Source organism: Engystomops pustulosus, chromosome 3 (assembly GCF_040894005.1).
Source record: "Engystomops pustulosus chromosome 3, aEngPut4.maternal, whole genome shotgun sequence".
Lineage (NCBI taxonomy): Eukaryota > Metazoa > Chordata > Amphibia > Anura > Leptodactylidae > Engystomops > Engystomops pustulosus.
In genome coordinates, this window is record NC_092413.1 from 169,107,247 (window position 1) to 169,120,634 (window position 13,388).

Consider the following 13,388-nt stretch of genomic DNA (forward strand, 5'->3'; position numbering starts at 1 on the left):
CATAAATCACTGATAGTCTCAGAGGCAAAGGAGGAACAACACTGCAAGAAGAAGCCTCCTCTGCAAAGTCACTGCTGTACAGAACTACCAATCTCATATACATCAGGATACGTAGATATATTATTATTCCTTGCATCAGTGGCGTAACTAGAAGAGACTGGGCCCCCTAGCAGGCTACTGCATGGGGCCCCCCTTCCCACTTATACAGTTAGTATACTCACACATATAAATACAATCATGTGCATATACACACACATACAGTGCCATATGCAACATACTCACATACATTGTAACAGACACCATATATACATCACAGATACTGCATATATACATCACAGTATATGTTATATACATATTATGCTGGACATGTGCAGTACAATATAGATATAATGGTGCACATCCTCCATTCTTTATTGTGTCAGGTCGGATGACACTGACACTGTGGGCCCCATAGCGGCTGCTATTGCTGCTACCACTGTAGTTACGCCCCTGCCTTGCATCCAGTATTAAAAGTACCAGTACCTGAAAGATTAAATATTCAATTATGATCAGTTATTGTTTGTAAGTGAAGAGACCCTCCAGTAAAATAAGACAAAAAGAAATTCTACTGTAAGGGGAGTTCACGCCTTAATTATTTCATAAATTTTTAAAATTAGTTATTGTAAGTAGAAACTTAGTTGTTACAAAGATAAGGTGATGGAAAGACTTGCAACAGTTCTGTACTTTCTTCCACTACTTGTTTTAACCAATGCAAAAACTGGTAAAAGTGCAAAGGGAACGGTGTTGCTTGATCTGCAGTTATCAAAGTTATGTTATAGAGCAGGAGCAGCTTCTACAGTAGAAAGTGTCCTATCTGCAGGCAGAATGTTATAGAGCAGCAGGAGCTGAGCAGAATGTACAGTATAAAATACCATTTCTATATAGCTCTGCTTATTCTGAGATTATGGGGGAGATTTCCTCCTGCAGGGCAGCTGCATTATTATCCAGAGTCGCTTGTAGTAGCGAGTGCACGTGCTAGGCAGGAACGCCCCACGCCACCTTCATGCACTTCCACACCCACATGGCATGGAGTAAGCTAAAGAGGAAAATATTCACAATGCCCAGTAGTTGGCAAGCCTTTGCAATCACTTCAAGGCTTGTTTGCCAGAAAAACAGGTTACAAGCGCAGATAAATGACCCCCTACAAGTCCAGTGGGTGATCCTGATCCATGACTGACAGCCTTCAGTTTAGGGTGATGCCACACGTTGCGTTTTTGGACCATTTAAAATGCACAAGTTTTAAAAACGCATTTTTGAATGTTTACCATGCGTTTGGCTGCTTTGAACCCGTTTATCTTCATTTCTAGAAGTGTAGGCAGCTGGGAAACAGATTAAAATCAGCCAAATGCATGGTAAACATTCAAAAACGGACTGAAAACGTATGCTTTAAAATGGTCCAAAAACTTGATGTGTGGCATCGTCCGTTTTTTTTTTTAAACGCATTAAGAAAATTGGGAAAAACTGACAAAAACGGTCAAAAAACGCTTTTTGAAAACGCATCCGTTTGAGAACGGTATCTACCAATTATCTTAATTAAAAGGGGTCAAAAACGGAACACACGTGTTTTTTAACTGATTGCTTAAAAAAAACGGCCCAAAAATGGGTTCAAAACGCCAAGTGTGCCGCCGGCCTTAGGAGTGTGGCTAGGTCCCTCCTACTGGACTCCTAGGGCTGGTCCTGAGATTCACATCAATAAATAACTAGTTAACATAAAATCTTTTCCTGCAAAACTGTTCATTAATCAGCTTCTTATGGATGTAAAACATGCAACAAAGTAACAGGTGCTCATCTTAATATTTCTTCTTTATTAACCCTTCTATGCCATACAGATATCACATTCTCTGGTTTATGATTCCACGTGTTACTAGACATTGACAGAGTGAATTAGATATACCGTATCAAGGTTTTTATATTAATACAAAAAGTGTGTGGGGGCTATTCAATGCACTTTATTATCTACACAAAAGAACCTGTTGTAACTGTAGAGATCGGAGAACTTCCATGGGTTTACAGAACGTGAAACATACCAGACGTAGCCTGCAGGACACAATGCAGGGCCTCTATTTAGAAGATCTGTTCCTTACGTCACGGGCTGAATTGTGTCCCGTCTTGTGCACTTTTACCCATCTCTAGACAATAGGTGACAATGGATTTGTCAATGAACCTGAACACTCTTATTTATTCTCATCCTTAAAGAAATACCCATTTGTGCACAGTTCTCAGACGATTCCTGTCCAATCCTGCTGTGGATGTGACAATATCTGTGTGGAGCATGCGAGGTATGAAAGGAGGGGGGTCCTGGAAGCAGCAGTACTCGATATTCAGGAAGCGTCACATCTGTAGAACAGATATAGATGGAATAGATCTGTTGGTTCTGCTGATCCATTGACTTTGGATCATTGAGAAATACAAATGACAAAAAAAAAAAGGAAAAACTGCTGGAGATTCATCATTATTATAAATAATAACAATTACGTGCAAAAAGCCAGTATTTATTTTCCATTTCTCGCCAAGTGGGCATGGACAGTGCAGGGAAGGCCAGTGCATGGGTTTCCTGCCCAGCGCCTGCGCGCTCTCCAAAGCCTGCAAACATTTAGGCCCACATTTATTAAAGTGTTTGCGCCAGTTTTCCGTCTAACTTTGCACTGAAAAGAACGTGCAAACTGTCTGCACATGTATGTATAACGTGTCTGCGCCAGTTTTGTGTCATGGCTGCTCTGTGACCGACAAGACAGAAAAAATGTGCACCTAAAGGGGAGTGTTAGCGATAAGTCGGAGTTTGCGTCACATTTATTACTGACGTGCGCCACAATTCTGCAGCATGAACTAAGTGCACCAAAAAATACCGGGCGCCAGTTCTGATTAATCTGTCACACTCTGTACACTACAAAGGCAAACTGCACATAGTACACTTGCACTATTTTTGATACATGTGGGCCTCAATGCTGAATGTTCACAGGTTTTTACACAAAACTATGCCAGGCAGGGTCCAAGGCTCCTGATGTGTCTGCCATGAAAGGGGGCGTGGCTTCCATCATACGCTGGGGCATGAGCATCACGTATGATAAAGAGGGTGAGTATGGTAGCTGAGAAAATCCCAGATACCATATAGACGAGCCTCATGCAGGTGTGGAAGAGCCTGTAGAAACCAATGCAAGTAAAATAGGAATAGCTTCCAACATTTTTACATGTAGAGGGCAGGAATGGGAGCGGTCACAGATACATTTATATACTCACTCTCTGTATATACTCACTCTCTGTATATACTCACTCTCTGTTTCATCTCTTTGAAAACTTGGGAAATGAAAAGAAAACTCAATTCGGAAAGGGAATACCCAGACCTGACACTGCTGATGAGGTCTGGAAAACTGAAACAGATCTGAACAATTGAGGAGATCTATCAGAGGTGTCGGAGAGCAAAACTGTTCTGGTTGCTCATGGCTCAGCTTTCATTTTATAATCTCCTGTGGGAAAATGATGCAGAACTCTGAAATCCTCCTATATCTGTCCCTGCTCTCAATACACAGGCACACAAAACCATTTCAGGACCTTTGAAGGTTCCCCCAAAGGTCCTGAAAAATCCTGAAATGCATCCTCCACTCTCCAAGAAGCTGATTCTAGTACCAGATGTGGGAAGTGATTCCAGACTTTTAGGGGCTATAATATTCATACAGTCCAGGCCCATTGCAGTCTTATTCCACAGCTACCCCACTGTATCTATGAAATGAACATTGTCAAAGGAATTTTCTAAAATCTGGGAGGAGTAGTAATATTGGATTTAAATAAATTATAAGGACTGAGAGAAATATAGTTTGACCATGTTATTCTGTAATGTATTATTTTATTTCTATATGTATCCGGTGATTTGTAAAGCGCTGCAGAATACGATAGAATTATATACATAAAGATTTATTATTACTTTAGTTTTTTTTACTTTTAGTGAAGAAAAATATGAAATAATATATAAAAAAAAATTGGCACTCAATATCCGTCTGTCAGTGTTAGGTAATGTTAGATAATGTTTTGTATCCCATCTACAGCTGATACTACAGGTATTTTGCGAGTGAGGTCCATTGTTAGAGAGATGATTACCACCTGTTACCAGTAGATGGCGAGCACAGTCCTCCGAATCACTTCAGCAGCAACAATGATAACTTAGTGAGGAAATTACTGTCAGTGCTTTTAGTAAATGTATACAGGGGGTCCCCAGGTTATGTACAAGACAGGTTCTGTAGGCTTGTTCTTAAGTGGAGTTTGTACGTAAGTCGGAACTGTACATTTTATAATTGTAGTCCCAGTCAATTTTTGTCTCTGTGACAATTGGATTTTAAAAATGTTGGGTTGTCATTAGAACCAGGATTAACACTAAAGCTTCATTACAGACACCTTTGATAACTGTTATAGCTGTTTATTGTAGCCTGAGGCTAAAGGACAGTAAATTACCAACATCCAGAGGTCCATTTGTAAATAGGGGTTGTCTGTAAGTCGGGTGTTCTTAAGTAGGGGTCCGCCTGTATATGAGTGTTGTACAGTAGGAAATATACTATCATTACAACATATTGTACACTTAGAGAGTAGGCGACCCCGGCTGGTTTGTCCATCGGCTTGTCCTGTGCTGTGCCTCAGCTGGTATCCGGTGGATGATATGCGGTTCTATATTGGTCAGGAGATTTGTTTGCTTTGAACATGAAATCATCACTTTGCTGGAAGCAGAAATAGTTGTGTCTGAAATTCCCTATAATTTATGAATTTGTACCATCAGGCATGACCTCAAGAGGAGGAGGAAAATTCATTTTTAGCACATGGTGAATATAAAAAAAGTTGATGCTGCCCAGTCCCCCAACACTCTTTACTTGCACCCAGCACAAGGTCATGTGACTGCTGCAGCCAATCAAGGGGTCCAAGTAGTCCCGAAACAGGATCAGATGCGCTCTGTGATATATGATTATTTTTATATACACCAAATAATTTTTATCATATTCGTTGTTCTGACCCTAAATGCCCACAATATACAAGAGAACCTCCATATCATGAAGCACCCCCTCTGCTGAGATTTCTTCTATCACTCCAAGAACAGAGGAACGCTCTGCACTAATTGAGGAGAGAGTATTTCTCTGGTGAGCCAGGACTGCTCTAAGGCTGAGTAGAATTTCTCCTGAGAATTGCGGTTATTTTATGCCGTGTATCGGTCAGAGAAGATGTCCTCTCTTTTGGAGGCTGTGGTGACTGTAGCATTGGTAAGCTGCTACCGCTGCTCTGCCGGAGCTTGTTATAGTTGGTGGCACTGGAAGATGCATACGTTCCAGATAAACTCATTAGCTTGGTTCCATTACTGGTTGGTGAGGTAATAGGAGGCTTCTTCTGTGTTCGGTAAGGAGAAGCTGGCTTGTCTGGAGTGAAGGGCCTTTGTGATCTTGGGAGATTTCCATTGACTCTTTTTATTTCAAGCAGTTGCTGCTTAGCCTGGGTCAGGGCCTCGGTGAGCTCATAGCGTTCTTCACACTCCAAGCGCACAGTCTCCTTAAGAAATTCAATCTACAAAAAAAACAAACTACTTATTTCATCACAGGATAAGCAGGTCTTACACTGAAAGGGGTAGGTTGAAGATAGTAAGGTAGGTTAAGGACTGTAGGTTGAAAATAGTTTACCATGGTAGAATAACAGGATGGAAGCATTCCAAGGATTATGGATTTCCCACTGGTCCCATCTCCACCCACATGCCCATTTAGCCTCAACTTTTTGTGCTAAATACAGAGCAAAACATAGCTCTGGGGATTGCCGATAACCTTGTGCCCGTGGCCAATCCCTTTACCCCTGTGACTGAAAAACTTTAAACTTAATAAATCTATATCATTTTAATGGAGAATGGGATCTCACCGATCACAAGAACAGGGATCCAGTTCTCAATTATTCATGGAGTCGGAGGTAGACCAATACTTCAGGACAATGGGAGTGTCAAAAATTGGCGAGCACAGTGCTTAGCTACCTCCGCCACTCTCATAGACATAGGAATGCCGGAGATACACGAGCGATGTGATTGGAAAATCGCTCCCTTAGTATCAAAGAATATCGAAAGACCCCTTTTTTCTGTTAGATGAAAAATTCCTACCAACTACAAATCCTACCAATTTCTGTAATTTCTCCCAAAATATAGATTTGCCCCAATTCCAATTTTCTCTAGTAGGAAGTTAACACCGGTGTTATGAGAGATAACTATGCTGTGTTTAGCCTGGTTCTTTTGCTATTCAAGTACTCAAAAACTGTTCAAGCTAATAAAAAAAGCAGCAGTGGGGAACATTTGGAAAAATGCTCCCAGCAGAGCCATGTGCATGAAACCCATACAGCGATAAAAAGGAAGTACCACAGAGCATTATAGGCAGGGTGTAGGCAATTCAAATGCTGCCTCCTCGAATCACTATATTTTCCATTGCAATCACATTGGGGCACATTTACTAAGGGTCCTGCAGCCGCGATTCCGTCAGGTTCTCTGGAATATTTCTGATTTGTGGCATTTTGCACTGAATTGCCCCAGGTTTTGGCGCACGCGATCGTATTGTGGCGCAATCGGCAACAGAAATCGGGGTGCGTGGCCGTCGGACAACCCGACGGATTCGGACAAACCGCGGAATTTAAAAAAAGAATTGTGTCGCAAGATCAGCACTTACATGTACAGGGAAGAAGAAGGTGAACTCCGGCGGACCTCGGCGCAGCAGCGACACCTGCTGGATATCGAGCACGCGACCTTAGTGAATCCCGGCAGACCCGAATCCTCCTCGGACAACGCACCACAGGATCGCCACTGGACCGGGTAAGTCACTGGATTCAGTCAGTGATGTAACTATCCATATACATTGCATCTATCCCACATAGACTCACATAGACAGAGGGGCATATTTATCAGGGCCACTGTGCCACTGTGAAAAGTCGCATGTTGCATTTTTTTCTTTGCACAACGTTGCCTCCATCTGATCCCTGGAGAAGGCCGTCTACCACCATGGGCTCCCCATCCATTACCCAGGGATGTATCTTAAAGCCGGAATGAAGTGATTTGTACTTTAGGTATATCCATACGTGGCAGATCTGTTGAAGAAATCTCTGCAACTGAAAATCAGGTCTATATCCCTAAATTGGTTGTTCTGGTGGCACGGACATGAGTTCCTGTAAGCCCAATACAGATGAAAGAGACTGTTGGTGAAATTTCTGCTACAAATATGCAGCATGTGAATTCATGCTCATAAGCTAAATCCACAAGCTGATGCTTACATGATGTAACTATGGAAACTAGAGGATGTTTCCACGACCTACCATGGAGCATGTAGAGATGGGCAGAGATACGTTACCTCTTGCTTGGCCAGATCCAAGTGGCGTCTCAGCTCTGCACAGGATAAGTTCAGCTCTTTCAGTTTCTCCGCTTTTGTGTGGACATCTCTTCTCATTTCTTCCAAAACAGAAATGTTGTGGTCTTGTTCTTTTTTCAATCGATATTCCAGGTCAGAAACTATTTTCTTTAGGTTTGCAACCTCATAATCTTTAGCCTGGTTTTTCTCAGTAAGTCTCGCCTGAGATTCTTGTAACTTCTTTTCCAGCATGTTCACCTCTGCTTGGAGTTCATCACATGCATTGGAGATAAGTGAAGGTATCTGTAAGACATTTAAGTAGGATGGATTTATCTCCGGGAATATATATAGAGACAGTCTATTGATGATTTGTAGAGTGGATATGGTAGCTGTGACCAACTGACAAGACGTGAGAATGAAGTAATGCCGTATCGGCTCCCATTACTTGGGTTTAGAGATGGGTCAGGATGCTGACCTTGTGTGTCTGCTAACATTAAAGTGATCTGGAGGTTAATGCAGAGTCCACTTTCTCATGGGAACATTCTTTCCACATATATATCACTGTCGTCTATGTGGAGGTGCCGAGCACATAGCACGCCGGGTGTAGGAATCTGTAGGCCACACTATTATGGTAGCAATCGATATCTCTGAGGGTATGTGTGGACCAGCAGTGATACAGTTGTGTCTATCTTTCCGTTTACGGACAGCTATATCTATTTTTTACAAGTGATTACAGTAATATTTCCATTCCTAAACTATAATTTCACAATTTGAATTTCCTGTTTACTGGGTACTCAAATAAAAAAAATATATTAATGGTTAAATGGAGTAAAATAAATTTTCTTAGCAATAATTATTTTAATGGGAAAACATGGCACAGAAAATTTCAAAAAGTGGTTCTCATCTACACAAATTACCCACCACTCTTATACTGGCACTTAACAGGTCCCTTATAGTCTCTGATTCCTGGTCCTGCTTGACACACATTCCTTTACTATTTAACCTATTGCTGGCTGAAGCAGGTCACTGCTGGAGTATAGAGGTTATTCATTGACATCTCTATAAAAATACATTTCACAGAAACCTTCTCAATGCTGAGACCTCCACAGATCACGAAAACGAGGGGTCCGATGGGGTCCCACATACCTCCGTCGGACCCCTCGTCGCTCCGTCAGATTAATGGAGCAGAGGGCCGCACATGACTGTTCTGCTCCATTAATCTCTATGGAGCTGACGGAAATTGCAGAGTGCAATTAGTCCAGATCGATGAGTAGTCTGACAGAGATACGTGGGACCCCATCGGACCCCTACTTTTCGTGATCTGTTGGGGTCTCAACACTGAGACCCCCACTGATCTGCAAGTTAGGCCCTATCACGTGGATAGGGCCTAACCTTTGTTCGTGGGAAAACCCCTTTAAGCCTCTCCATACTAACTCTCAAGTGCAGCCATCTGTCACAAGCGCCGATGCCAAGGACCTGGCCACCTACTGTAAAGACAAAATTGATGGTATGCAATGGGACACAATTACCCAATCTACATGGATCCCCTTCTCTCTGCTACCTTACACTGTTTGCTCTCTTCCCTTGAAGGGGTTACAGAGAATTACGATTACTACTTCACATCCTAGTCGCCACAGCAGCGACCCCATTCCTACACACTTAGGAAATTTACCATCAAAATCAATCACTTCCTCATGGATCCTGGAACCGTGACTGTAGTAATCTTCTTATATTTGTTATCCATGGCCTCCTTCCTTCTAAAATCAACTTTTAAAATGATGCTAATGAGTCAGAAGGCTGGTACGCTGTCTCACCCTCCCCCTGCTCCCTCAGCACTTCCCTCCTCTCTCTGGCTGCTGTGATGTCACACAGAAGGAGGGGTAAATGCTCCTGCTCACTGCTCTTCTGGTTCATTAGCTAAATTGTAAAAGTTGACTTTAGAAGGAAGGAAGTCATGAGGAAAAAAATCAGTCTACTGAGTCAGTAATGAATAGGCCATCACTTTCAGATGGGAATCTGAGTGCCAGCACACCTACATATCTTGACAAAGCAGGACCGCATTGCTGGTTTATTGCTGCACAAACCTGTTCATTGTCTGTAGATGTGTTAAAAGCCCCATTTATTCTCAATGTCAGAGGGAGTTCTTCAAACAGATAAAGTAATGGTATATCCTACAAATATGCCATCACTTTCCATTACAGGAAAACCCCTTAAGGATCACGTTACTTTATTTTTGGCTAATCTGAAAAAAATATTGAACTCATTTGAGCTGAATGATCAGAATTAGTAGAGTACAGTAAAATATAAGCCCTTTTTCCTCATAAAAGGAAGAAAAAACTGATTTTCAATACAGAAAATTCTCGGTAATAGATGTGGATACAGGAAAAGCAACAGCAAAAGAGAAAAACCGATAATAACACGACTGATGATTGTATGAGCACTAAAATGTAAACACGCATATTGTGAATTGCGGAGCGGCAGGTCATTGGAGGAGCCCAAAGGCTGATTACGAGAGTGGCCAAAAATAGGGTTAGAGATGAGGAAACGATGGCAGAGCAATCACTTATACTACACCGCAAACATCAATCACACACGCTACAACACCAGCAATATGGAATGAATGTACATTATCACAAGCAGGTGGAAGGCTAATATCTGGAAATTCATTCTCATTTACAGGCAAACAAGCCAGAATTTCCTTCTTACCTCACTAGCTTATGAAAATCTAAAATATTGTGGGCACACAGCAATGGCATCCAAACGTCATGCTGTACACAGACTGTCCAGGAGTTAACTGATGCTTTAATCCAGATCTGGGAGGAGATCCCTCAGGAGAACATCCGTCGCCTCAGACATTGTAGGGAGGTCATATAGACACTTGGAGGCCACACACACTACTGAGACATTTCTACTGAAGTGGGAGAAACCTATACGTGGATTTTCCACTTTGAGTATCATTCCAAATTCACACCTTATCGTTCCAAATCCAGATATTAATTTTGATTTTCAGTGATCATTTTAATGTTTTATTGTTCCCAACACATTCCACTATGTAATGAATAAAAAATTGCAACTGCAATAGGTCATTCATTGAGATCTAGGATGTGGTATTCAAAGGAAATCGACCATCAAAATGGGCATGATAAACCAGGGAAGCTAACTCATAAATACAGTCATTGTGATTGTGGTAATCTTTTATTGTTATCCATGGACTCTGTGACGAAATGTGACGTTTTTGGACCCCTGAGGTGTACACAAGGTCAATTAATTATCCTTTTATACCACTCTCAGAATGCACGGGTTCTCGAAGACACAGGAAGTAAGTTAGAGTTGTTCACACAACCTCCAGATATGGCACAACAATAAATCATAACCCTGAACTGCTGAAAGACCCCTTTCAATAGCCTCAGTGAAACAGAACCTTATCAACCCAATAAGCCGCCACCAGCTCTCATTTTTATAATAGGTGCAGACAAACCCCTGCACCCCCTTATAAGGGCTCTAGGGACCCTGCTACCTAATATCAGGTCCAGAACCATGGAGGAGTTTTAGGTTCTCCATGGGAAGGCATAGGGTAAATCCCTGGATCACATTGATACCAGACATGACCCATTTACTATGTTCCCAATAAGATATATTTATATCTCCGTGTCCAAGACTGCTAGAGCCTAGCTAGACAGAGTTATGCGTTATACTGGCTATATAAACTGGCTATACCTATGCCAAAAATGTATCTGGTCTCGGGCTGAGATGGACCATAACTCCATGAATGGGATATTAATATTTCCTGTGTATCTTGTCTGAAAAAAGCTCCTAAAAGAACTCTGGAGTCGCTGTTGCTGTGAAGGTGTTAGTTAATAGCTACCCCCTACAGAGCCAGAGTCCCTCTGTAGCCTTTGTAGTAGCACTCAAGGTTCCTAAGAGCACAGTGGCCTCCATAATCGTTAAAAAGAATAAGTTTGGGAAGACCACAATTCTTCATCAATATGACCATCCAGCCAAGCTAAGCAATCGTATAAGAAAAGCCTTGGTGAGAGAAGAAAAAAAGAACCCCAAGATTACTGTGGCTGAGATCCAGAGATGCACTAGGGAGATGGGAGAAAGTTCCACAAAGTCAACTATCATTGCAGCCTCCACCAGTCTGGGCTTTATGGTAGAGTGTGCCGATGGAAGCCTCTCCTCAGTGCAAGACATATGAAAGCTGTATATAGTTTGCAAAACAACACATAAAGGACTCTCAGACTATGAGACGTAGATTGACCTTTTTGGTGTTAATTCGAAGTGGCATGTGTGGAGAAAACCACACCATAAATACTTATGACCATGTGATATATTAGTTTTTCTTATTTAATAAATTAGCAAAAATATCTACATTTCTGGGGGTTTTTTTCTGTCAAGATGGGGTGCAGAGTTTACATTAATGAGTAAAAACTTATTTGATTTTACCAAGTGGCTCCAATGAAATAAAAATTGAAAATTTTTAATGGATCTGAATACGTTCCGTACCCGCTGTATATATGGCAATTGGAGGTTAAGCACAAGATGTTACTCATGGGTTTTGCTCTTTGCTTAAAAATGACGTTTACTGCCCAATGTCACCTATGTTCCCGCAGCCAAAATAATAATATCCATATTAGCAGCCAAAGACCTAAAGTGAAGTGAGCAGCCATATTCCACATTACAAGAAGCAGCCTTACAATATGGGCAGGGAAGCCGATAGAGCCGGCATTGTTACATTCTCACTGCTCATTTACAGCGCTGTGACTCTTCAGTTCCGGTCTGGATCTGCTGGAGATGAGAACATATGCATCACCACGTTTCCACTGGCAAACATCCATCTTTGTATGTGTCAATTTTCTGTGTCAGATTTGGCAGCCATTTCTCATATTTTGTGTCCGTAATATAATAGAAAAGCAAAATGTTACGCTTATTTCACAGGATATCCTCTGCCCTGACTATACAGCAGACTATAACATATTCTATTAGTTTGCTCTATACTCTTCCTATGCCAGAGTAATGCACTTACTGCACCTCGGCTAAATGTGACAAGCAGAACTAGGGAGATATTTACTAAGCCTAAAGGGGTTGGGCATATTGTAGTTCACCCATATTGTAGTTACCCCCAATAAACTTTCCCCTTTTGCCGGTAAAAGCAATGGGTCCCATGACCCACCAGCTAATTTCAAGACTTCCTGTTATGCCCTGTGTCCTGTGGATCAGAGGGCAGTGTGCTTTTTACCAAATGTCCGCAGGACATGGGACGTCACAGGTAGTCCAAGAAACTGTCGGTGGGCCACGTGACCTGCAGCTCTGACAGGTGGAAGGGTAAAGTCTACCAGGGTAACTACAATGCGGATTCCCAATGTGTCATTACAACATATGACACATACGTTGACCGGTTACTGCTCCAAATGGGGGGGGGGGAGTGAACAGCAGCAGGCGGTATATGGGGTTTCCAATACATGGAAAGTGACATCACCTGCGTCCTCCCTCAAGGGGAGCGACATACCTGCTCACCGAGGCTGGAGGAGGGGTGCAATACGCTGCATCCATTCCCCATAGGCTTCTATTGCCTGTGAGTGTATTATGTCACTCAGCAGGAGGCAACAGCATGGAAAATCGTAGCTGGTTGCATTGTATGTTGGTCAGAGGGAGGCAACATGCCTCCATCTGACAGTTTATGTCAATGGTTGCATATGGCCCAGTGATGTGAGTGGAGATGGATAGTCAGCTGCCCAGTCAGATCCCACAGTAGAGATTATAGCACAAATGTTAATGTTGACTATGATATAGTGCAAGTGAGAACTGGAACATAAAACAGTATTAGAAGGTGACATGGTGCAATGAAACATGTTTTCTTTTTAGATCATGTGGATGGCCAGATGCCCATGAATTCTCTACTTGGAGAAAATATGTCACCACATGCACTAGAGAAAAAAAGAGGGCAAAATGTATAATGGCAACAGGAAAGACAAATTTTGGTGTGAAACCCTGGGTTCTAGCAACAATGTT

The 13,388-nt window shown here is 42.0% G+C and overlaps 1 protein-coding gene across 2 annotated transcripts in view; it reads right to left on the bottom strand.

Annotated features, from left to right (window-relative positions):
* Nucleotides 1-4,020: 4,020 nt before the first annotated feature.
* The window catches only part of LEKR1 (leucine, glutamate and lysine rich 1), a 109,828-nt gene continuing 100,460 nt past the window's right edge, over nt 4,021-13,388 (bottom strand). The window contains exons 13-14 of one of the 2 annotated variants that reach the window (XM_072142943.1): nt 7,380-7,679; nt 4,021-5,574 (exon numbers count right to left, since the gene is read on the bottom strand). In XM_072142943.1, the coding sequence (XP_071999044.1) occupies nt 5,173-5,574; nt 7,380-7,679 (702 nt within the window). In that variant the 3' untranslated portion in view covers nt 4,021-5,172. The remainder of the gene's footprint in view (nt 5,575-7,379; nt 7,680-13,388) is intronic. The other variant, XM_072142944.1, reaches the window with a different exon arrangement.